We start from the raw sequence: 25,611 nt of genomic DNA on the forward strand, positions 1-25,611 counted from the left end.
AGAAAGTTGTGTCCAATTTCAGAGCCCTCAGAGAAATGCCAAGCACAGACTGGTTGTAGCAGCTACCAAAAGGCAGAAAGCACAGGCTGTGGAGAGAACTTACGAAGAGTGTATGTCAAACTAACTATATCTCTTTATACTCATAATTAGACTGGCAAAAATTAGAAAGCTGGGTCATGCCAGGGGCTGGGTGAGGCTATGAGTCTACAGGCACTTTGGGTATTGCTGGTGGGAGGGCAGCCTGGTGCAGCCATCCTGGAGAGTAAGCAGCACTGTGTTTTTTGTGGTGAGGGGAGTTGGGTGGGAGAATGTCAATGGGAGAGTGGGTGGGCAAAATGTGGTGGATGTACTCCAGTATTTATCATGCAGCAGTGAGAAGCAATGGATTAGATGTGCCTCGAGTGCCATGGATGGGCTTAGTGAAGAAAGTAAGATACAAAATGAAATGTATAGTAATGTCATTTATGAAATTTAAAATATATTTTATTTTATTTATAATAAATATAATTATATTTATAATATATAAATATATTTATAATATGTGCACAGAACAACAAAACATTTTATAAGAATGCATACCAACAAAAAGATACACATTAAACACATCAGAATGATTAGCTAAAGTAAGGGAGGAGGACATGTGGAACTATGTGAGAACAAGAAAAGAGAAAAGATAACTTGAAAGAAGAACTTGGAGGGTGGGTACTGGTGCCCCGGCATCTCCCAGTGGAAACTCTTGTGGGTGCGCCTCCCCATTCCACCCAGGGGTGTGCTGGTAAATGTGTGACAACTGGCTCTCCAAGGGAAAAATCCATTCTGTTTCACGGTGCCTGCTGATTTCCAAGGTGAAAATCCTCCTACCGTGGCTCATCTTAAGCCACCCATGTGACTTGAAAGCCGTTTGGGAGATGCTCACATTCTGCTCTGTGGAGTCTGCTCGATGGAGTTTCTAATTTCTCAAGATGGTCAGTAAACTGACTGATAATCCTGGCAGTAACTTTTTTTTTTTAATTTTAATTTTATTGGAGTATAGTTGATTTACAATGTTGTGTTAGTTTCAGGTGTACAGCAAAGTGATGGTTATACATATACATATATTCATTCTTTTTTAGATTCTTTTCTAAGTTATCCCAGAATATTCAGTAGAGTTCCCTGTGCTATACAGTAGGTCCTTGTTGGTTATCTATCTAATTCTGACAGTAACTTTTTGAAAGCCAAAATACATACGACCAAGATAAGGCAGGACTTCCCCGTAGAGTGTCTCTTTACTTGCCTCGTATACATTGCACACCCTTTAAGAAAGTTCATGGAAGATACACCACCTCTCCAAAGGAAATCCGTTTTGTTTTTAGTTTCTTGAAAAATGGTAGTTTCTATTCCCTCAATCATTATTGACCAGATAAACCATGACCTAAGAATTTTCCCCCAAATGTCTACTTTTCTCCCCAAAATGCTAAAAATATAATGAAACTATTGCCTAGCTGTCTATATAATTTTCCATGGAAGATGGTAAATGCTATTTGGCAGAGAAATGCAATTAGCATCACATTGCCCAGGGGAGAGCTATTTCTTTGAAGGGATTAACCATTACTGGTAAAAGGATTGGATAGGCCTCTACGGCAGCAGTCCCCAACTTTTTGGCACCAGGGACCGGTTTCATGGAAGACGAATTTTCCACAGCCAGGGGGGTGGGTGTTGGGTTCATGTGGCAATGCGAGCTATGGGGAGTGATGGGGAATGGCAGATGAAGTTTCGCTTGTTCGCCCGCCGCTCACCTCCTACTGTGCGGCCCGGTTCCTAACAGGCCGCAGACTCGTACTAGTCCGCGGCCCAGGGGTTGGGGACCCCTGCTCTACAAAAATAGTCATAACTTTCAATTGTTCATCTTTAAAAAACTGCAAACATACACTAGAAGCATTTTCAGACTTTCCTGGGAAAGCCAGACATTTTTAATTTTTATTATTTTTTTAATTGAAGTATAGTTGATTTACAATATTGTGTTAGTTTCAGGTGTACAGCAAAGTGATTCAAATATATATATATATATACACACACACACACACATATATGTATACTTTTTCAGATTCTTTTCCATTATATAAGATATTGAATGTATTTCCCTGTGCTATGCAGTAAATCCTTGTTGTTTATCTATTTTATGTATAGTAGATTGTATCTGTTAATCCCATACTCCGAATTTGCCCCTCCTCTCCTTTGGTAACCATAAATTTGTTTTCTATGTCTGTGAGTCTGTTTCTGTTTTGTAAATAAGTTCATTTGTATTATTTTTTAGATTCCACATATAAGTGATATCATATAATATTTGTCTTCCTCTGACTTACTTCACTTAGTATGATAATCTCTAGGTCCATCCATGTTGCTGCAAATGGCAATATTTCATTCTTTTTTATGGCTGAATCATATTCCATTGTACATATATACCACTTCTTCTTTATCCATTCATCTGTCAATGGGCACTTGGGTTGTTTCCATGTCTTGGCTATTGTAAATAGTGCTGCAATAAACATTGGGGTGCATGCATCTTTTCAAATAGAGTTTTCTCTGGATATATGCCCAGGAGTGGGATTGCTGGATCATATGGCAACTCTATTTTTAGTTTTTTGAGGAAGCTCCATACCGTTTTCCATAGTGGCTGCACCAACTTACATTCCCACACCAACAGCGTAGGTGGGTTCCCTTTTCTTCACACCCTCTCCAGCATTTATTGTTTATGGACTTTTTTTTTAAAGAATATATTTTATTCTTTTTTTATTGGCTGCACTGGGTCTTCGTTACTGTGTGCAGGCTTCCTCTAGTTGTGGCGAGTGGGGGCTACTCTTCATCGCAGTGTGCAGGCTTCAGTAGTTGTGGCGCACGGGCTTAGTTGCTCCGCGGCATGTGGGATCTTCCCAGACCAGGGCTCGAACCCGTGTGCTCTGCATTGGCAGGAGGATTCTTAACCACTGTGCCACCAGGGAAGCCCTGTTTATGGACTTTTTAACGATGGCCATTCTGACCTGTATGAGGTGGTACCTCACTGTAGTTCTGATTCGCATTTCTATAATGATTAGCGATGTTGAGCATCTTTTCATGTGCCTGTTGGCCATCTGTACGTCTTCTTTGGAGAAATGTCTATTTAGGTCTGCTCATTTTTTGATTGCATTGTTTGGTTTTTGTTATTGAGTTGTATGAGCTGTTTGCATATTTTGGAAATTAAGCCCTTGTTGGTCACATCATTTACAAATAGTTTCTCCCAGTCTGTAGGTTGTCTTTTCCTTTTTTGTTTATGGTTTCCTTTGTTGTGCAAAAGCTTATAAGTTTGGGGACTTCCCGGACTTTCCTGGTGGCGCAGTGGTTAAGAATCTGCCTGCCAATGCAGGGGACACGGGTTCGAACCCTGGTCCAGGAAGATTCCACATGCTGCAGAGCAACTGAGCCCATGCGCCACAACTACTGAGCCTGCGCTCTAGAGCCTGCATGCCACAACTACTGAAGCCCATGTGCCTAGAGCCCATGCTCCGCAACGAGAAGCCACCGCAATAAGAAGCCCACGCACCACATCAAAGAGTAGCCCCTATTCGCTGCAACTAGAGAAAGCCTGCACACAGCAACAAAGACCCAATGCAGCCAATAATTAATTAATTAAAAAAAAAAGTTTGGGGGCTTCCCTGTGGTCCAGTGGCTAAGACTCCACGCTCCCAATGCAGGGGACCTGGGTTCGATCCCTGGTCAGGGAAATAGATCCCACATGCTGCAGCTAAGAGTTCGTATGCTGCAACTAAAAGATCCTGCATGCCACAACTAAAGATTCTGCATGCTGCAACTAAAGATCCTGCACGCCTCAATGAAGATCCCGCATGCAGCAGCAAAGAGCCAGCGCAGCCAAATAAATAAATAAATATTTTTTTTAAAAAACCCTTATAAGTTTGATTAGGCCCCATTTGTTTATTTTTGCTTTTATTTCTTTTTTTTTAAATAGATTTTATTTATTTATTTATTTATTTATTTATTTATTTATTTATTGGCTGCATTGGGTCTTCCGTGGCCGTGCACGGGCTTTCTCTAGTTGCCAAGTGCTTCTCATTGCAGTGGCTTCTCTTGTTACAGAGCACAGGCTCCAGGCACACAGGCTTCAGTAGTTGTGGCACATGGGCTTCAGTAGTTGTGACACACGGGCTTAGTTGCTCCGCGGCATGTGGGATCTTCCCAGACCAGGGCTCAAACCCATGTCCCCTGCATTGGCAGGCGGATTCTTAACCACTGCGCCACCAGGGAAGCCCCTGCTTTTATTTCTATAGCCTTGGTAAACTGACCTAAGAAAACATTGGTATGACTTATGTCAGAGGATGTTTTGCCTATGTTCCCTTCTAGGAGTTTTATGGTGTCATGTCTTATATTTAAGTCTTTAAGCCATTCCGAGTTTATTTTTGTGTATGGTGTGAGGATGTGTCCTAACTTCACTGATTTACATGCAGCTATCCAACTTTCCCAGCACCACTTGCCAAAGAAACTGTCTTTTCTCCATGGTATAGTCTTGCCTCTTTTGTTGAAGATTGACCATAAGTGTCTGTTTATTTCTAGGCTCTCTATTCTGTACATTGATCTATATGTGTTTTTGTGCCAATACCACACTGTTTTGATTACTGTTAAGTTTGTAGTACTGTCTGAAGTAAGGATTATGCCTTCAGCTTCATTCTTTTTCCTCAGGATTGCTTTTGTGGTTCTACATAAATTTTAGGATTATTTATCCTAGTTCTGTGAAAGATGTCATGGGTAATTTGATATGGATCGCATTAAATCTGTAGATTGCTTTGGGTAGTATGGCCATTTTAACAATATTAATTTAACAATATTAATCCTTCCAATCCAAGAACATGGGATATCTTTCCATTTCCTTGAATCATCTTCAATTTCATTTATCAGTGTTTTATAGTTCTCAGCATATAAGTCTTTAATCTCCTTGGTTAGGTTTATTCCTAGGTATTTGTGGGTTTTTTTGGGTTTTTAAAAAATTTTATTTATTTTTGGCTGCATTGGGTCTTCATTGCTGTGCGCAGGCTTTCTCTAGTTGTGGCAAGCGGGGGCTACTCTTTGTTGTGGTGCACAGGCTTCTCACTGTGGTGGCCTCTCTTGCTGCGGAGCACGGGCTCTAGGCGTGCAGGCTTCAGTAGTTGTGGCATGCGGGCTCTAGAGCGCAGGCTCAGGAGTTGTGGCTCACAGGCTTAGCTGCTCCACGGCATGTGGGATCTTCCCGGACCAGGGCTCGAACCCGTGTCCCCTGCATTGGCAGGCGGATTCTTAACCACTGCGCCACCAGGGAAGCCCCTAGGTATTCGTTTTTTGTTTTTGTTTTTCTTTTGAAGTGATTTTAAACGAGATTTTTTTTTTTTTACTTTCTTTCTGATATTTCACTGTTAGTGTAAAGAAATGCAACAGGTTTCTGTATATTAGTCTTGTATCCTGCTATCTTTTTTTTTTTTAATTTATTTATTTCATTTATTTTTGGCTGCATTGGGTCTTCGTTGCTGAGCGTGGGCTTTCTCTAATTGCAGTGAGCGGGGGCTACTCTTTGTTGTGGTGCGCAGGCTTCTCATTGCAGTGGCTTCTCTTGTCATGGAGCAAGGGCTCTAGGCGCGTGGGCTTCAGTAGTTGTGGCATGTGGGCTCAGTAGTTGTGGCTCACGGGCTCTAGAGTGCAGGCTCAGTAGCTGTGGCACATGGGCTTAGTTGCTCCACGGCATGTGGGATCTGCCCGGACAAGGGCTCAAACCCGTGTCCTCTGCATTGGCAGGCGGATTCTTAACCACTGCGCCACCATGGAAGCCCCTATCCTGCTACCTTGTTGAATTCATTTATCAGTTCTAATAGTTTTTGTGTGAAGTCTCAGGGTATTCTATATAGAGTATCATGTCATCTGCATATAATAACAGTTCTACCTCTTCCCTTCCGATTTGGATATCTTTTATTTCTTTTTGTCTGATTGCTGTGAAAGCCAGACCTATTGAAAAAATAAAAATTCTTGTCACCCCATTAGAGCAGGGCATCTCAGCCTCAGTACCACTGACATTTAGGGTCTGATCATTCTTTGTTGTGGGGACTCTCTGTACACTGTAGGATGTTTAGCAGCATCACCTGTCTCTACCCATTTGACGCCCATCCCACCCCCTCAGTTGTGACAGACAAAAAATATCTCCAGACATTGCCAAATGTCCCCAAGGGGGTAAAATCATGCCAGGTTGAGAAGCACTGAATTAGAAACATCCAAATGTTTTAATTTTTTCATCATGTTGGTCACATGTTCACTGAGGAAGCCTTGCCAGGACGGCATTATAAAGCAGCTATTAAAGAGTGAGCTGCAAGAGTTCCATAAGTCTTTATGAATTGCTTTTGTTTCTGCTGTTTCATAAATATGTTCCAAATCCCTTGTGCTGTAGACAGCTATGAGAGATCAGTTTTTGCCAGGTGGTATGACCAAACCAACATTCTCCACCATCAGATGTCTTTTTGCTTATTTTAATTTTTAAAAACAGAGAAGCCTGTAATGAGTCAAATCCCACCAGCTAAGTTGAGGTACTTAATTACCAATAGAGCTTCCAACAGCCTTTCAAATGGGCCTTCCTGCTTTCTAGCTACTATCAACTCATCTTGCCTCACACAACACATTTTAACTCTTTTGAAGACTCAACTCAACTCAACAAGGTAAGGAAATTAGTATCCTGATCCCCTTCTGACCAGTGAAGAAGCTGAAGCTCAGAGAGGTTAAGGCCAGAATATAACCAAGGTAACCGAACTTGCTAAGGGCAAGACAGAGCCTAAAAACTAGGACCCCTGACATATCACTAGGTCATGCTGCCCCTCACCATGCAAGACTTATTTGGCTTTCTATTACTTTCCAAAGAGCAATCAAGAGAAGGGAGGGAGAGAGGGTGGGAGGGAAGGAGAGACAGAAAGGCACAGAGGTGAAGAAAATGAGAAAAAAGCATCATCATTACTATAATCTCCTAAATTAAAACTCATAATTAACTCATGCTGAAATTAATTATACTATTTTCACTGATGTAAAAGCCTAATTAACAAGTGGTAAAATAGAAAAATTCCTTCTGTTACACTGCACAGTATATATTATTGCTTCCTGAGAGCTTATTTAAGCTTTCAAATAAAAATCAATTTTCCTGAGTCTTCTGAAATCTAAGCCGGTAAGACTTCCAGACTCATGTGACCAAACATCTCACTGCCTTGGGGTACAGAAGTTTCCCTTCTCTATCAGTTAACCTGAATTCTCAAGAATTCCTGGAGGGCAAATAAAAGGACCCAGACATAGTCGGTCTTTATGACACAACACAGTCTAATAAGTCTATTTGAGCCAACCCTTCCAGTGCTAGCACACTGCTCCTGGGAATCTACAAACCAATTTATTTATGCAGATGCCCTTTTCTTAGATGATGTGTATTATGTGTGTGTCCTTTCTATTACTACTCTATTTTTTTAGTCCCTTTTATAACACTTTCTTGAGAATTAGAATAATTAGTCTCTGATTCTTTATTCTCTTTACTGATAAAATCTGTGTATTTTCTACTTTCACCTGAAAAGTAAACCATCGCTTAAACCAGGGAGGGTCATCACAGTCTTTCTGTAGGTCAATGTAAATATTTTATGCTTTGTGGGCTACATAAGGTCTCTGTCATATGTTCCTTTCTCTTTTTTTAAAACAACCCTTTAAAAATGTAAAAGCCATTCCTAACTTGCATGCCATACAAAAGGCCTCCAGCTGCCTTAGTCTATCAACCCCATGCTCTAAACAATTAATTTTAAGTGGGCCCTAACTAGCCCATTTGGAATTAGTTGGAACAACTTTACTATCCAGACTTCTGGAGACAAACTGAAGGGAACTAAGGCCAACATGTTTGTTAGTAATTCAGAGAGGCCAGTGCTGCTCCCCTAAGGAGATAAAGGGGACCTTGACTTAGCTTGGTTTTGCCTTAAGAAGCCTGAACCCAGGGAAGCTGGTTGACGGGGATAAAACTGAAATGAAGACACTAAGAACAAGGCCAGTTTATTTTACACTGCCTCCTGAGGTAGTTAACGTGGGAAACAGCAGGCTGGTCATGAAAACCCTCTCTGGGCTTAGTTCATTCAGCGCATGTCTCACTCATGCTCACGAGGTCAAAATGTGAACAAATGAAGCCTGGGAGGGAAATCCAGGCCAAGGGAAGCGTCTATAGGAGCCACGATACAAATGCTGACTTCCACAAAATTGGCTCAGGAGATTCCACAAATGGTAGGAGAACTTTATTTTAATAAAAACGTCCTCTTTTTAACCTGGCCCCTTCCCCACCACTAGAACGCAGCTTTATCGCTAAAAAGCAATCCATTTATTTGAGCGTACTCTTTTTAGGCAATTTTAACTTTTTCCACCGCCGTAACACCACTCTGTATTTCTCACTGCTGGTCTTCTCTTCAAACACTTTTTTCAGGAGAATCCGCATCACTGTCTCTGTTTCTGCTTCTCTATCCTCTCCAATTAGAAGATCCAATGTATCTCCCACTTTCACCTGAAAATTAAAAAGAAAACAGAACCTTCATTACATTTTGGGAAACTCGGCCAATGCAAACATCTCTCCTTTGAGTTTTCACTGGGCGACCACCACCCGGGGCACAGGTGACTTCTCTGTAATGGTCACTTCTCCCTAGTGCTTCCAGGTGAAAGGGCCCCCCTCTCCGGGCAGATGCCTCAGACCCATGTGGCTCAATAGGGGCCAGTGTCCCTCCTTCAGGCTGAGACAACTGGCTGCTTGTGGACAGGGCCGTGTGGCTTCAGTTTTCACGTCTATTGCATGACTTAAGGAAACACTTGAATGGAAGCATTTATTTTGGTAACAGTGGCAAAAGATGAAGCGGGGCACAACCTTAGAGGTTATGAGCACAGTAATTACTACATGCACTGAGAAGACAATTTTCAGTGTTAACACTTTCACTGATTTCAACACAGTTAAGCTACATCATTGGGGACAGGGCACAATTTGTTGGAAATCTGTCACAGTGGAACAACGGTCAGCTGTATCTCCTAAAGAAATCGAAGTAAATAAACTGCTTTCCAGCAATGGCTAGCGCCAGTGATGCCACATCATCAAGAGGAGACAGGACTCAACGCACAAGGATGGAATGCCACAGAAAAGAGGGTCGAGTTGGATGCTGACTTGGGTTAAAAGGGCTGAGATCAAACCCGTTTTTGTCCAGATGGGAGCTTTGGGTTCAGCGAGTGCAGGACATGCCCTGGGGGCAGTCACATCAGTGCTGCCACGGTGCAAACAGCCCATGAGACACCTGGTCCTGGCAGCTCAGGATCCCAGGGAATCTGCCCAGCAACTCAGGAAGGGACTCAACTGACCCAGATGCCATATGCTTCTACTAGAACACAAGCCAGGATGACCAGAGGCCGTCTCAGACCATTCACCACCGCTTCCAAGCCAAGGATGGGGGCAGTGGTGAAGAGATGGACAGAAAGACAGGGACAGACTCCCATGTGTGGGCCATGGACTCTAAGTGGGCACAGGTACCCATTTAAAAGCCTACTTGGGGGCTTCTGTTTAAGGAGCATGGTGCCAAATGCTTGTTTGCCTCATTTTTCAATGAATGCCCTGAGGCAGTCATAATTTCACGCTGTTGGGATATCTGTACCCCACTAGGGTAAGCCACCCACTCAAGGCTTCCGTAGGCCCAATACTAAGTCTACAACCTGGGAATGCACGCCTGCTCACCACGATGCCACACTGGTCAATCCAGGCAGCTGGATGTAAAACTCACAGGGGCTGATTTTAAACCATTAACTTTCTCCCCTCTGGGCTGAGAAGCAGAGAGACTCAAACCACAGTGAGGCATGAAGACTGCTTCTCCTTGTGGGTTTGAAGGCATCATCTGGGCTGGGCAAGGTGGGGGAGTGGGGAGTTGGGGGGAGGGGCGGTCAGTCCTCCTGAAGTTCTGCTGGATTCAATTTTTTTTTTTAAATGACCATTCGCCCAAACTGTGTAGACATTTAAAATCAATGTTCAGAAATACAAGGCTTGGGAACTCTGCTTTACCTTTTTTGGCATAACTTGGTGTCATTACAATTCATCTTTTAGTAAGTAATATACACACATGATACAATACGTTAAAGGTATAAAAGGATATACAGAGAAAAAGGCAACCCTTCTTATGTATCCTTTCATAGATATACTATGTGCGATGTCTGCCCCTTAAGAGGAGAGTCGATCGTTCTGGTGGCTTTCTTCTAGGGCAGAGAATAGGGAAGGAATGTTTCTCCTTTACCCGGTCAATCCCAGGGAGAGGTGAGGTTAGGAAGGCTTCAGTCCCCATATTTGGGCTCCATACACCCTCTATTTAGGTCAACAGTTACCCAGCACCCACAGCACTCTGGGCCCCATCTGGTGTGCAACTCACAGAAAAAGCTCTGCTCAGCTGCAGGCAGCCAGGGTTAGAGCTGCAGCATCAGACAGGCGCCTGACCCTTCAGCCAGCAGCCAGGCACAGGCCCCACGGAGCAGGCCACGGAAGGGGAGGTGCTCCTCATTCCCTGCAAAGCCCTGTCCCTTCCACCGTGGGAGACGGCACAGTAGACACAAAGCAAAACTGGCTGGGATTAGGGGCTGTTCCAAGCATCTACATTTCCAATCTCCCCTTAGCTGCAGTTACTATGGCTACCAGGCCTCCTAGTAACAAGGCAGCCGAGTGTTAATGCTGGCCCCTTCCTTTGCTGACCCTCAGGAGAAATCTGGAAGGCAGCCAAGACAACAGAACACCCAAGGCAGAATGAAGCAGCAGCAATTAGACTGTAGTTAACAGTATCTCAAAGCAGAGGGAGAAAAATAGATTGACGGTGTCTGTAAATGAGGCCCTGGCAGAGACACTGCGCACCAAGAACAGATCTTGTCTTTGGAACACTGCGGCTGGTGAGAAGGGGGCTGGGCTACAAGCAGGAAAAAGCGATTAAGGGACAAGAAGGACCTGATCTCCAGGTGCATGTCTGGAGTGCTTCATTTCCTGCAGCTCATTGAGCAAGGACTGACACCCGCAGTCTGAACCTGTCAGGTCAGGTGCCATCAGAGGGATCTGGGCCTTGTGACTTGGCGGCCAAGACAAGTACTGGGGATCCCCCCTCCTGTCCACTCAGCTGCAAGAACCACTCTGAGTCTGGGGAGCAGAGACTCTGAAGACAGCCTCAGTGCTCACCCAGGTCCATGGCCAATGGCTCACACCCTCCCATGTCCCAGGGGTACAGGATGCAGCTCAGGTCCTCCAATCCCAGGAGTGTTTTGAAATATGAAAGAAGCTAAAATAAAAACAACCTTCAAAAGTGTGTCTAACTTCCATGGAACGTTTATTCCCTGGACACTGACTAAGAGTTAGATCATGTCCGCCAACGCCTCATAGGTCTGTGTCTTCCAAACTTTTTAAGGGTCTCTGTCATATACTTTTTAAAATCGTTTTGTTAACTTTTACTATCATTATTATTTTTTCCAATTACAAAAGTGAGACATACTCGTAAAAAATTCAGAAAATAAAATGCATGAAGAACATATAACCCACAGTGCCCCACTCAAAGATAAATACTAGTAGTATTAATATTTTAATTCTATGTATGTATATATGTAACTTTTTACAAAAATACATTTTTAAAAGAACATATATATCATTTATTATAACACTGGATACTAGAAATACATTTTCTTATAACACTTGTGAGTGATTCTTTCACTTAACGACAGTATTGATATGGAGCTGTCAGGAAATACGGAACCTTCTTTTTGATGGCGGCCCTGCACACAGAGCAGTGTATCCAGCAGGTACTGCGGGCTGGGGGCTACTGCTGAGCTGAACAGAATTGCACATCTGCTCAGGTAGCAGCAGGCCAAAGAAACCTCTACATGGATTTAGCCTGATTATTATGATTTCACAGGGGCTAACATTAATGACTTAGAAGTTTAATAGATTTTTGCCAGTTCTGATAGTGACTTGTCTTAAAATTTAAAAAAAAAAAAAGGGGAAGCTTCATCTCAAAGTCATTATGGCTGCAAAGAGCAAGTGGTCTGTGTACCTGAAGCTGTGTGACCAGGCCTGAGGGAGACCTTAGAGGGGGCAAGACAGACATACACGAGGAGCCACTGATGCCCCAAAGGAGCCCCGGGGGAAATTGGGGGAGGCATTAACTGAGTACTGGCAGAACAATAGACAAAAATATCTGGCTGTCATATTATCTCACCGTGGACTTCCCTGGTGGCGCAGTGGTTAAGAATCCGCCTGCCAATGCAGGGGGACACAGGTTCGAGCCCTGGTCCAGGAAGATCCCACATGCCGCAGAGCAACTAAGCCCGTGCGCCACAACTACTGAGCCCACGTGCCACAACTACTGAAGCCTGCGCACCTAGAGCCCGTGCTCCACAACAAGGGAAGCCAACACAATGAGAAGCCCGTGCACTGCTACGAAGAGTAGCCCCCGCTCACTGCAACTAGAGAAAGCCTGGGCACAGCAACAAAGACCCAACACAGCCAAAAAAACAAAAAAACAAAAAAACCCTCACCGTTCTACTTTTCTTCCATAATTTTTCCCCGTTCAGCCTGAGTTCACCTTTGTAGAATGCATCTTCCACTTTGCTAAAAAAAAGAGAAAAAAAATCAAAGTGCTTTAAAATAGAAATATATTCAAAACAATTATATAATTTTGAGAAAAGTACCAGCTGTTTGTAATGCTTATCTTGACAGTGGCTGGCCTCCCCACAGAATCTCCATTCTGGGTGCTGGGAAAGTGAAAGTCAACTGCTTCCATATGCATCTAAACAGGGAGACCAAAGGGTACTGCCGAGTAGATGCCGATGCGGCTGCTGCAAAGACCTGCTAGCGCTAGCAGGCAGGTAACCAGCGCCCTGCTGGGGCTTCCAAGTGGGCTGGAACCGGCATCTAGCGCATTCAGGATGGGCCCGGCGCTCTCCACGTGACTCCCCCTACAGCAGTCACCTTAGAGGTGGTAGCGCCTGTGATTCACGACAGCCAAAATGAGTGGGCACTCCCTTCCCTTCACGTGCTCTGAGAAAAACCAGGTACCACATGTATGGTGAGGCTACTGAGAAACCCTCTGCTAATCTGCACTGAGATGGGGAAATTCCAATCCAGCAGCTCCTCATCTCTCTGAATTTGATCACTGGGGCAACCAGACCAGGGCAGGATACACACAAAAATGAGTGCCCTTTCGTTTTAGTGTTCTGACTCCAGGCAATTGACATCTGGGGTTCTCCTAATAAGAACAGCGGCAGTTACTACTGTCAGAGAGGGAGAGGCCCCTCATGAGCCTGCCAGATTTTAGAGAACATTCAAGTCCCGATCAGGGTGCCTGTGGGTTCAGAGTTAAAAACTGAACTATGCCTTTAAATCAGGACATAAAGATACAAATTCCACAAGGGAATCTTTCTTAATTTATTATTCATACCACAATTCTTATCTTGCATGCAGTATGCACACAATGATTGCTAAAGGAATGAATGAACAATGAGGATCACTATTCTTGTATAATTAGTCTAGCAGAGAATGAATGAGAATGTTAAAGAAATCTTGAAAGTTACGCTTAGTATCTCTATGCACTATATATGAACACACATAGTATTTTCATCATCATAGCTAACATACCAAGTACCCACTATGTGCCACACACTGTTGTAAATGCTCTAGGTAGACAGACTCATTTAATCCTAGCCACCACCTTCTAAAGCTGGTTCTATTACCCCCATTTTATAGATGAGGAAACTGCACAGAGATTTTTAAGTAACTTGTCCAAGGTCACACACAACCCGGGATTGAAACCCCAGTAGTCGGCTACAAAGCCTGCAGTCTTTTTTTTTTTAAAGATTGATTGATTGATTGATCGATTGATTGATTGCTATGTCGGGTCTTTGTTTCTGTGCTAGGGCTTTCTCTAGTTGCGGCAAGCAGGGGCCACTCTTCATCGTGGTGCGCGAGCCTCTCACTATCGCGGCCTCTCCTGTTGCGGAGCACAGGCTCCAGACGCGCAGGCTCAGCAGTTGTGGCTCACGGGCCCAGTCGCTCCACGGCACGTGGGATCCTCCCAGACCAGGGCTCGAACCCGTGTCCCCTGCATTAGCAGGCAGATTCTCAACCACTGCGCCACCAGGGAAGCCCCAAGCCTGCAGTCTTAACCACCATGTTATACTGCTTCTGTTGATTCTAAGAGGTACCTTCTCACACTGTAGCATTTGTGAAACCCAGGTGCATTCTATGCTTGCTATATACATCTAACATGGTGATTCCTTTTTTCCTCAAGAAGCTGTTTTTACATCAACGGTTCATCTTACAGTTGATTGTGTCTTAGAATCAAGGAAATAATGCCATGTGGGATTTGCAGGCAGTCACTTGACTTCTTTGGGAATTAGTTTTCTCATCTATAGAATGAAATAATTGGAACAGGTTACCTATAAGATCCTTTCACATCTATGGTTACTCTTCAGCATACTATGAGCCATGTAATTGGTAATGCTGCTTTAAAATAACCAATAAGACAAGCGATTTTGTATTAAAACGCACATACTTACTTTCTTCCGATATCTAGGCCCGTCTTCAGGATAACATCGTATCGGAAGGACTGCACTACTTTGTCCAGGTCTTTATAGTCTCTGACCGCAGTGGGGTCGTCCTCTGGCTCCTCTTCCTGCTCACTCATCTCATGACGCTCACTCTCTTCATCAGAGTCCCCTTCATCCTCCACTTGTTGCAGAGTCTTTGTAGTGGATTTTTTAGAGCTTACATTACTTTTGAGTCTTATGGAAAATGGGAAAATATATTCTTGAGATGTTAAAAGCCCTGAGAGTCTCAGTGAGAAAATGTTATGGAAAAATGTTTTATAATTTGAAGAATTTAACTTGGTACTAGACAAATATAAGTATCGATTCCAGGAAGCACAGTGTTTTTGTGAAGGTGTCCCTCGTAGCGCTCCGCAGAGCCCAATCCAGGCATCTGGCTTTCTTAAAACACCGCTGGGCAATCTGACACTAGTCATAGCCATGGCTCATACGACCTGAAACAGACAATAATTCAGTTTTACTTCCCAAGTGTGGTATCCTGGCATTCTTACAACATAAACCATACACACCATGAACACTTTACATCTAGTACTGTACTTATGCTTCCTCCTACAAAAGGCCATGTTGGTCCACATGTACCAAGGGCCATGCACACTGTACTAGGTGAGTCTTCTGGCTGTAATTAACGTGCTGACCTCACAGCGTGGTCATGAAGGTTGAATTAGATACTAATAAGTGTGAAAACAGGTTCTACTCTTCTCACTCCCTCAAATTAGCTTGGGTACTGATTGCTACTGAAAAATATTAACAATAGTTCTCAATGATTTTTTTCTTTCTTTTTGGCCGTGCCATGCGGCTTGCAGGGATCTCAGTTCCCCCACCAGGGATTAAACCCGGGCCACGGCAGGAATCCTAACCACTAGGCCACCAGGGAACTCCCTCAATGATTTATTTTAAAAAGGAAAATCTCAGGACGAGAAAGACTATTTACTGACATACATTACATCCTTACAATATTGACTTTGCAAAGGATACCAGATCATGACTTCATGAAAGCCAGTGAGTCTCTAAACTTTATTTCAATCTCCAACTCCAGCAAATCAGAGCTAGGAATGAGCAAATTGTACAGATCTGCATTTCACCTCCTTTCACATCTTCCCACTGTTTAACAGAGGCAGTAGCTAGCAGAGAAGAAGGGGCCTGGAGACCCACAAACTAGGTAATTGTTTCCTGAGGTAGAGGTGCTGACATGCCACATGTCCTGTGTGCTCCACTGGGAGGACTCTTGGAAGACTGCACCTGGTTCCCTCCAGACTTTGCCCCATGCATCTTCTACCTTGCATGTTTTATCCTTTTGCTGTAATAAATCATAGCCATGACCCACAGCTGAGTCCTGTTGTGTCTTCCTAGTGAAATCAATGAACCTAGGGGTGGTCCTGGGAATCCTGACAAAATATCCAACTGCCTATTCGACATCTCCATTTGGGTGCGTAACAGGCACCTCAAACTTAATTGGCCCGGAAACAAACTTCTGATATATCTCGAACCCCAAATCTGCTCTACCTGCAGCCTTCTCCATCTCAGTTAATGGTAACTCCACCCTTCTAGTTCCTGAGAACAAAAGCTTCCAGTCACTCTTGACTCTTCTCTTTCCCCCATACTCAGATCCATAATGTCAGGAAATCATGTGGCTTATCTCCAAAATATGTCCAGTGTCCCCTCACTTCTCACCATTCCCACTGTTACCACAGATTCAGGCCACCATCTATCACCAGGATTACTACAAAAGCTCCATTACAGTCTGTTCTCCATAGAGCAGTCAGAGTGTCTTTTAAAAAGTAATTTATATCATGTCACTCCTTCCCTCACAACCCTACAAAAGCACGGAGAAAAGCAAAATCCCTCCCTTGGCCTACAGTCCCTGTGTGATCTGGCCCCTCCATTTCCGCTCTGACCTCATCTCCTGCCTCTCTCACCCATGCTCACTCAGCTCCTTCCTGAAGATCCTCATACACAACAGGCACACTTCTGGGTAGACTCCTTTGTTCCAGCTGCCCAGAACACTCTTAGCCCAGGTATCTGCATGGATAAATCATCTTCACCTCAATGAGGTCTACTCATTCCAACTCCATTTAACAGGTGTCTTGTCCTCCAAATCTCCCCTTGCCCCGTTCTACTTTCTTTCGCAATAGCACTTATCTGCTATGTTATATAATTTACTGCTCAATCCCAAGTGCCCAGAGTAGTGCCTGACACATGGTAAGTGCTTAATTAAATACTGTGAAAGTAGGTCAAAAGAACCGGTGCATTAGAATGAAGAACAATGATGGGGCTGGGTTGATGGGTAAGAGGCTAGATTTCCAAGGGCCTTTCCTATCAAAGCTTGGACTTATCCAGAACGCATGAGAGCTATAGCAAGACCTTAAGCAGGGAAGTGATCTGATGGGAGTGCTTTTTAAAAGATTTCTTTGGCGACAGCGTGGACGTAAGGGGAGTATCACGGAAGGAAGCCTGAAGGAGGTTTTGAGTGAGATCTTCAGGAGAGATATAAAATCGGTGAACTAACCGAAGGCTGTAAGAAAAACAACGACTGTAATGTAGAGGCAACGCTGTCCTTGACCTGCGGGACATTTGGAATCCCTCCATGTTCCTGAGCCTGTTAACTACTCCGTATGGAAAACCTGATTTAACTGCTTTTAGTTCAACTGCAAGTTGAACTTCTTTTCTCTTCTCTTGGAGACCTCAGAGGCTGACCAAGTGCTGAGATAAGGTCATGTTCCCCTCGCTCCCTCCCTACCCCCGTCGGGCTGCGCACCTTCCCGGGTCCTCAAGGTCAAGGGAAACGACACCAACGTCCTCGATCTCGCGGTCTGTCTCTGCAGCCAACAGGAGCGGCCGGGCCCACGGGCAGACGGCCTCGGCCCGCCGGGTTCGCAAGGCCCCTAAGAGCCCCCGGATCCACGGGGCGTCCCGAGCTGGCCCGGCTGGGGCAGGACGCCAGAGACTCACGCGGAGACCTGGCAGGAGCGCGGGCGGGGGACTGGAGCTCGCCCTACCCGTATTTCCCATGTGCTTGCTGTGAAGCAACAGAAGCGGGAGCGGACACGGGGCACCGCACGCCGGGCAAGGGCTCAGTTACCTGTACGTCAGCGCCGCTCCCCCCTTCCCGCCGCCCCCCCCCACCCCACGGCTTCGCCGAGCTCCGGACTCCACACCCCGCCCTGCCCTTGCCCCTCCCCTTCCGCCGGCGCCGGCGCGGTGAGAGCAGGCTGGGCGGTGCGCACTGGCACGGCGGCGATGGCGGCGGCACAGCGACCCCTGCTGGAAGCCGCGCCTCGGAGGACTGCGCCGGGAGGGCTGCTGAGAGAGAGTACAGGGCCAGCTCTGAGCTGAGCGGGGAGCCCACGCTGAGTGATTGATTCCACATTGTTGAAGAAAGCTTTTCTTTTTTTTTCTTTTTAATTAATTAAGTAGGACTTCCCTAGCGGCACAGTGGTTAAGAATCTGCCTGCCAGTGCAGGGGACAAGGGTTTGAGCCCTGCTTGGGGAAGATCCCACAAGCCGCAGAGCATCTAGGCCCGTGCGCCGCAACTACTGAGCCTGCGCTCTAGAGCCTGCAAGCCACAACTACTGAGCCCGCGTGCCACAACTACTGAGCCCGCGCACCTAGAGTGTGTGCTCCACAAGAGAAGCCCCTGCAATGAGAAGCCCACGCACCGCAACGGAGTAGCCCCTGCTCGCCACAGCTAGAGAAAGCCTGCAGGCAGCAACGAAGACCCAATGCAGCCAAAAATAAAATAAATAAATAATTAAGTAGTTTATTTTTCATTGAAGTAGAGTTGATGTATAATATTATATAAATTACAGGTGTACAATATAGTCAGTCACAATTTTTAAAGGTTATACTCCATATTTGCTATATTCCCCATATTCTATAATATATCCTTGTAGCTTATTTTATACCTAATAGTTTGTGCCTCTTAATCCCCCATCTCTATATTGACCCTTCTTCTTTCCTCTCCCCACTGGTAGCAGCTAGTTTGTTCTCTACATCTGTGAGTCCGCTTCTTTTTTGTTATATTCACTAGCTGGTGTGTTTTTTAGATTCCACATGTAAATGATATCATACAATATTTGTCTTTCTCTGCCTGACTTATTTCACTTAGGATAATGCCCTCCAAGTCCATCCTCCCAGTTGGACACTTAGGTTGCTTCCCTATCTTGACAACTGTGAATACTGTTGCTATGAACATTGGGGTACATGTTATCTTTTCATATTAGTGTTTTTGCATTTTTTCGGAAATATACCCAGGAGTAGAATTGCAGGGTCATATGGTAGTTCTATTTTTAGTTTTTTGAGAAACCTCCATACAGTTTTCCACAGTGGCTGCATCAATTTACTTTCCCACCAACAGTGTACAAGTGTTCCCTTTTCTCCAGTCCTTGCTAACATTTGTTATTTGTGTTCTTTTTGATGATAGTCATTCTGACATGTCTGAGGTGATATCTCATTGTGTTTTTTTTTTTTTTAATATCTTTATTGGAGTATATTTGCTTTACATTGGTGTGTTAGTTTCTGCTTTATAACAAAGTGAATCAGCTATACATATACATATATCCCCATATCTCCTCCCTCTTTCATCTCTCATTGTGATTTTAATTTGCATATCTCTGATGATTCATGATGTCGAGTATCTTTTCACGTGTCTGTTGGCCATATGCATTTCCTCTTTGGAAAAATGTCTGTTCAGTTCTTCTGAACATTTTTAACAGCCCATTTTTAACAGCTATCTTTTTTTTTTTAGTAAATTTTTAATTTTATTTATTTTTATTTTTGGCTGCTTTGGGTCTTTGTTGCTGTGCGCAGGCTTTCTCTAGTTGCGGCGAAAGAGGGGCTACACTTCGTTGTGGTGCGTGGGCTTCTCATTGCAGTGGCTTCTCTTTGTTGTGGAGCATGGGCTCTAGGCGTGCGGCCTTCAGTACTTGTGGCACTCGGGCTCCGTAGTTGTGCCTTGTGGGCTCTAGAGCGCAGGCTCAGTAGTTGTGGCGCATGGGCTTAGTTGCTCCGCGGCATGTGGGATCCTCCCGGACCAGGGCTTGAATCCGTGTCCCCTGCATTGGCAGGCAGATTCTTAACCACTGCGCCACCAGGGAAGTCCCTGCCCATTTTTAATTGGGTTTTTTTTTTGCTGTTGAGTTGTTTGAGCTGTTTATACATGTTGTGTATTAACCCTTTATCAGTCATATCATTTCAATTTTTTTCTTCCATTCAATAGGTTGTCTTTTCATTTTCTCCATGGTATCCTTTGCTGTGCAAAAGCTTTTCAGTTTAATTAGGTCCCACTTGTTTATTTTTGCTTTTAATTTCCTTTGTTTTGGGAGAAGGATCCAAAATAATATTGCTGTGATTTATGTCAAAGTGTTCTGCCTATGTTTTCCTCTAGGTGTTTTATGGTATCTGGTCTTACATTTAGGTCTTTAATCCATTTTGAATGTATTTTTGTGTATGGTGTTAGAAAATGTTCTAATTTCATTCTTTTACATGTAGCTGTCCAGTTTTCCCAGCACCACTTATTGAAGAGACTCTCTTTTCTCTACTGTATATTCTTGCCTTCTTTGTCGTAGATTAACTGACCATTAGTTCATGGGTTTATTTCTGGGAAGAGAACTCATTTTAATGCTGTGGGTCTTGGATTTTTCTGGGATCGCCAACCCCTTTGAACATCTTTGAGAGTTATAGACTGTTGTCTCCAGAAAAATGCACACACCCCCATCCCCCCAGAATTTATAACCAGCTTGGGTGCATTTGTGCAATAAGCAAAGGCAGTTACAAATTGTATCAAGTGCTAAAGTGACAGAACTTCATATATTGTATCAGTTTAGCATATACTGTTGACATTTTACTCAGGTAATATACAGTTGCATTTACTAGTTTAAGTCATTTGTAAATGACTACAAATATATTGTTAAATCTGCCAAGAATAGGAGTTAATCATTATTATTATAAACTGACAAAATTGCTGTATGGTTATACGTGATTATGGAAGGAGATAAAAGAATACAGTGCTATTGGATTACATAAAATCAACTTAGTCACTGGCCTTTAAAAAAAATAAACATTTCATTAGATGAATCAAGTTGATTTTTAACTTTAAAATGCTAATTAATATAAAAAACTGCTGTGAAATTAAGAAGTGGTATGTGTGTATACACATATTTGTGATATTTAATTTTTTTCACAGAAACCTGCCCCTGCTGTAGTACATTGTAGGGATTGTAGTTCTGACTGGTTTAGACCACCTAGTGGACTAAATTTTCACTCCATCAACAGGGCTGCACTGGATCAGACCAAAAGACACTGAGAATTGAAATCAGAGTTGAGCCTACAAGTCTGGGCCCCAGCTTTTATTTTTATTTATTTACTTATTTATTTAAATGAAGTTCTATTTTTTTTTAAATTAATTTATTTTATTTTTGGCTGCGTTGGTTCTTCGTTGTTGCACGTGGGCTTTCTCAAGTTGCGTTGAGCGGGGGCTACTCTTCGTTGCAGTGCGCAGGCTTCTCATTGCGGTGGCTTCTCTTGTTGCAGAGCACGGGCTCTAGGTGTGCGGGCTTCAGTAGCTGTGGCACGCGGGCTAAGTAGTTGTGGCTCGTGGGCTCTAGAGCGCAGACTCAGTAGCTGTGGCGCACGGGCTTAGTTGCTCCACAGCATGTGGGATCTTCCCACACCAGGGCTCGCTCGAACCTGTGTCCCCTGCATTGGCAGGCGGATTCTTAACCACTGCGCCACCAGGGAAGTCCCTGGGCTCCAGCTTTTAATTTAGCTCAAATATTTAATCTTACATAAAGTGATGAGTAAATCAGAGCACTTTTAGTTGGGGCCTGTAGGTGACTTTTAAGTTATATTTTAATGCAGGAGGAGCAGCCTTACTTTCCATACTCTCAACATTGTTATAGGCTTTATTTTCTTTTATTTTCTCTTACAATTTACTACTTATTTATTTGTTTGCTTGTTTAAGTGAAGAAAAATTACCTGGAGAAGAAAGTTCCTTCCACTGCCTCACTTACCACAAACCTCAAGGTTAGCTAATCACCAAAGAAAGATATTTTAAGCGTGATCAGTTCCAAAGCCCCCTCCCTCCACTCTGAGCCCCACCCTCTCTCACCTTCTCAAGGAGTTTACTCTTTAGAGTCTCCTCCTTCCTGAATCTTTCTCACTCTTCCATATCATTCCTGCCAGCACACAAACACAACATGTCACCGAGTTCTGATTATGTCATATATAGCTAAGATATATGAGATATTTAAATTTTAAAAAATTTAATAGAAATAATGTAGTGATACTTTTTCAGTCCACTTTATTTTTGAGATTCTTTCCATGTTTATACATATATTTTGGCTCCTTTATACAATTCATATATAAATTATTCCCAGTTGTTTCCTTCCTAAAGTTTCTTTCAAACATTGCAGCAGCTTACTTATGGAGGTATCATCCTTTGAAAGTTTCTCTAGGGTGTTTACTTAGAATAGGAATCTCTGGGGACGTCCCTGGTGGTCCAGTGGGTAAGACTCGAGCTCCCAATGCAGGGAGCCTGGGTTCGATCCCTGGTCGGGGAACTAGGTCCCGCATGCGTGCTGCAACTAAGATCCCATGTGCCGCAATTAAGACCTGGTGCAGCCAAAATAAATAAATTAATTAATATTTTTAAAAAGAAAAAAAAGAATAGGAATCTCTGGGTCCAAAAGTAATTATATTTTCTTCAGTCTTACTGAAAAATGGCCTAATTTTACTAATTTACATTTGCACAAGCTCATGAACATCATATTTCCCCCCATTCTTTATTTATTTATTCATTCATTCATTTATTTCTTTATTTTTGGCTGTGTTGGGTCTTCATTGCCGCGCGCGGGCTTTCTCTAGTTGTGGCGAGTGGGGGCTACTCTTTGTTGCGATGCGCGGGCTTCTCATTGCGGGGCTTCTCTTGCTGTGGAGCACGGGCTCTAGGCTTGTGGGCTTCAGTAGTTGTGGCACACGGGCTCAGTAGTTGTGGCGCACGGGCTTTGTGGCTCTGCAGCATGTGGGATCTTCCCGGACCAGGGCTGGAACCCATGTCCCCTGCATTGGCAGGCAGATTCTTAACCACTGTACCACCAGGGAAGCCCCCCCATTCTTCTTAATAGTTCATGTTATCAGATTTTTAAGTATTATCAGTCTCATGGATGAAAAATGGTACCTTGTTTTAATTTGTAAACTTTCCCTGATTGGTAGTGAGATTGAATATCTTTTTATATATTCGTTGGCTCTTCAGGTTTCTCTTCTTTTATTTGCCAGTTTATATCCTTTGCCCGCTTTTCTTTGTAATAGTTGTCTTTTCCTTTTGCCTGTCCCGAAGGTAAACGCCAGTACCACCATGTATGGGCATGCATAACTCTAGGAACTCACTCATACTCATCTGCAGCGCCATTCACATTAACTGCAGTGGAGATGGCACCCCTGGGGTTGTGCAGTGTAGTGGCCATAGTACCCATGCTTCTGATCTGGGTCTGTGATGTCTTTGCTTTCTTTAAAAATAGTTTTTTAGGGAATTCCTTGGTGGTCCAGTGGTTAGGACTCTGTGCTTCCATTGCAGGGGGCCCAGGTTCAATCCCTAGTCAGGGTAGTAAGATCCCACAAGCCTGTGGTGTGGCCAAAAAAATAAAAAATTTAAAAAAAATTTTTTAAATTAAAAAGTCACATACATGTGTTTCTCTAAACAATGTATTGGCGAGTTTTGTTCTTAAAATTTACATAAATTGTGTCATACTAAATGTCACACATATGATGGCTATATGTCATCAACATACTATATGTTTATGACTTGTGCACTCAACATTAGGTTTCTATGTTACCAAACGAAACATGGGTCCGCTTGCCTGAAGTGCAGCAAAGCCAATCTACTGACACCAGGTTGTGATGAAGGAAAATACAGTGTTTATTGCAGGGCACCAAGCAGGGGAGTCGGAGACAAGCCTCAGATCCACTCCAAGTTGGTTTTTGAGTTTGGGATGTTTTAAAGGGAAAGAACAAAGAAGTTGGGGTTAATCATCTTGTGACATCTCTGTGACTTTTCTTTCCTTTTGGCCATGCCGCAAGCCTTGTGAGATCTCAGTTCCCCAACCAGGGATTGAACCCAGGCCACGGCAGTGAAAGCGCCAAGTCCTAGCCACTGGACTGCCAGGGAATTCCCTCTGTGACATTTCTTAAATTATAGTTCTGAGAGTCAGGATGTCTCTGGTTTATGATTCTCTGGCCAGGTGGTCCATGGCTCAGGGATCTGTGAGCTCATCTTACCCTCGAGAAACAATGTGAGCCGATGTGTTTATGACAATATCTATGCTAGCAATTTTAGTACATTAAGGATGCTCTTGGGACTTCCCTGGTGGCTCAGTGGTTAAGAATCCACCTGCCAATGCAGGGGACACGGGTTCGAGCCCTGGTCCAGGAAGATTCCACATGCCACGGAGCAACTAAGCCCGTGCGCCACAACTACTGAGCCTGCGCTCCAGAGCTCGAGATCCACAACTACTGAGCCTGTGAGCCACAACTACTGAGCCTGTGTGCCACAGGTACTGAGCCCGTGTGCCACAGGTACTGAGCCTGTGCTCTAGAGCCCGAGAGCCACAACTACTGAGCCCAGGTGCCACAGCTACTGAGCCTGCGTGCCACAGCTACTGAGCCTGCGCTCTAGAGTTTGAAAGCCGCAACTACTGAGCCTGCGTGCCACAGGTACTGAGCCCGTGTGCCGCAGGTACTGAGCCTGCGCTCTAGAGCCCATGCTCCACAACAAGAGAAACCACTGCAATGAGAAGCCTGCGCACCGCAACAAAGAGTAGCCCCCACTCATTGCAACTAGAAAAAGCTTGCGTGCAGCAACAAAGACCCAAAGCAGCCAAAAATAAATAAATAAATAAATAAAATTTTTAATAAAATAAATAAAGCAGTTGTTCCAAATCAGTTTACAAAAAGAAAAAAAAAAAGGATGCTATTCACAACAGCAGTTTTAGTCATCTGACTATGGTTGATTAGTGTTCAGTTAGCACAGAGGGAACAAGAACAGGAATAAGTTTTGGATAGAGAGGTTAATCATAAACTTGGTAAGGGAATTCCGTTTCAGGGGGACTGTTTCAAGATACACCCTATTGTTGCTGGCAACTGTAGTTCACCCATTTCTTTTACCACTTATAATACTCCATAGTGTTAGTGTACCATAATTTATTTTTTATTCTTCTGTTGATGGACTATGACTTCTTTCTAGGTTTTTTGTTGGTTTTTGTTTTGATATAATGGAAAATGTGCTTATGAATCACCTTTTTATTTTTTAAATTTAATTTATTATTATTTGTTAACAGGAGAAAATCAAAGTTTAACATGTATACATGAGAGAGACCCAGAAAAACTGAGTGAATCACCGAAATGGTTGAAATACCATCCTCAGCTAATGATAAAAGATGATGTTGAGGGTGAGGAGAGGCAGTTAAGGGAGGTTCCCAGGAAAAGCACAGTAAACAAGGGTGATCGTGATGCAGATTTAAGTTAGGGCCTTCTGCACTGATAAGAGTTTCTAGAGATTTGGTCATCCTCTTCTTCCAGGCACAGAGAGGGAGACACCCTTACAAATGGAGATTTCTCTTACAAATGTAAATGTTTCTTACAAAAGGACAACTCCTAGTTGGTTTCCAGAGCCCTTCCCATGTCTGCTGTTTTCAGAGAATAACCAGCTTAAAACAATTAATATGCCAAAGAGACATATCTTAGGGTGGCAAGTTTTGCTCCCCTACAGTACCACCTTTGAAACTTCTTTTAAGAAATTTCATGTCCAGAAGGTGAGTTGGTAGATGGTTTCATCTCACTGAACCAGTCTCTTAGTCCTGACACTAGGTCAGTTCAGTTACTCATTTCAAAAGAGAGGTGGGCTCTCAAAGTTATGCCTAAGGGTACAAGCAGTTAGGTATTTAATAAGAAGCATTTCTACAGAGACAGAACGAAAA

The 25,611-nt window shown here is 43.6% G+C and overlaps 1 protein-coding gene across 8 annotated transcripts in view; it reads right to left on the reverse strand.

Annotated features, from left to right (window-relative positions):
* Positions 1-8,258: 8,258 nt before the first annotated feature.
* The window catches only part of MTRES1 (mitochondrial transcription rescue factor 1), a 53,351-nt gene continuing 35,998 nt past the window's right edge, over positions 8,259-25,611 (reverse strand). For 2 of the 8 annotated variants that reach the window (XM_082404904.1, XM_082404903.1), the window contains 3 exons: positions 14,596-15,077; positions 12,577-12,649; positions 8,259-8,551 (listed from right to left, as the gene is read on the reverse strand). In XM_082404904.1, coding sequence (XP_082261030.1) covers positions 8,372-8,551; positions 12,577-12,649; positions 14,596-15,065 — 723 coding nt within the window. In that variant the 5' untranslated portion in view covers positions 15,066-15,077 and the 3' untranslated portion in view covers positions 8,259-8,371. The other 6 variants (XM_082404902.1, XM_082404905.1, XM_082404901.1 and 3 more) reach the window with 6 other exon arrangements.

The sequence above is a fragment of the Balaenoptera borealis genome (genome assembly GCF_965194805.1).
Source record: "Balaenoptera borealis genome assembly, chromosome: 9".
In the NCBI taxonomy this organism is placed as follows: domain Eukaryota; kingdom Metazoa; phylum Chordata; class Mammalia; order Artiodactyla; family Balaenopteridae; genus Balaenoptera; species Balaenoptera borealis.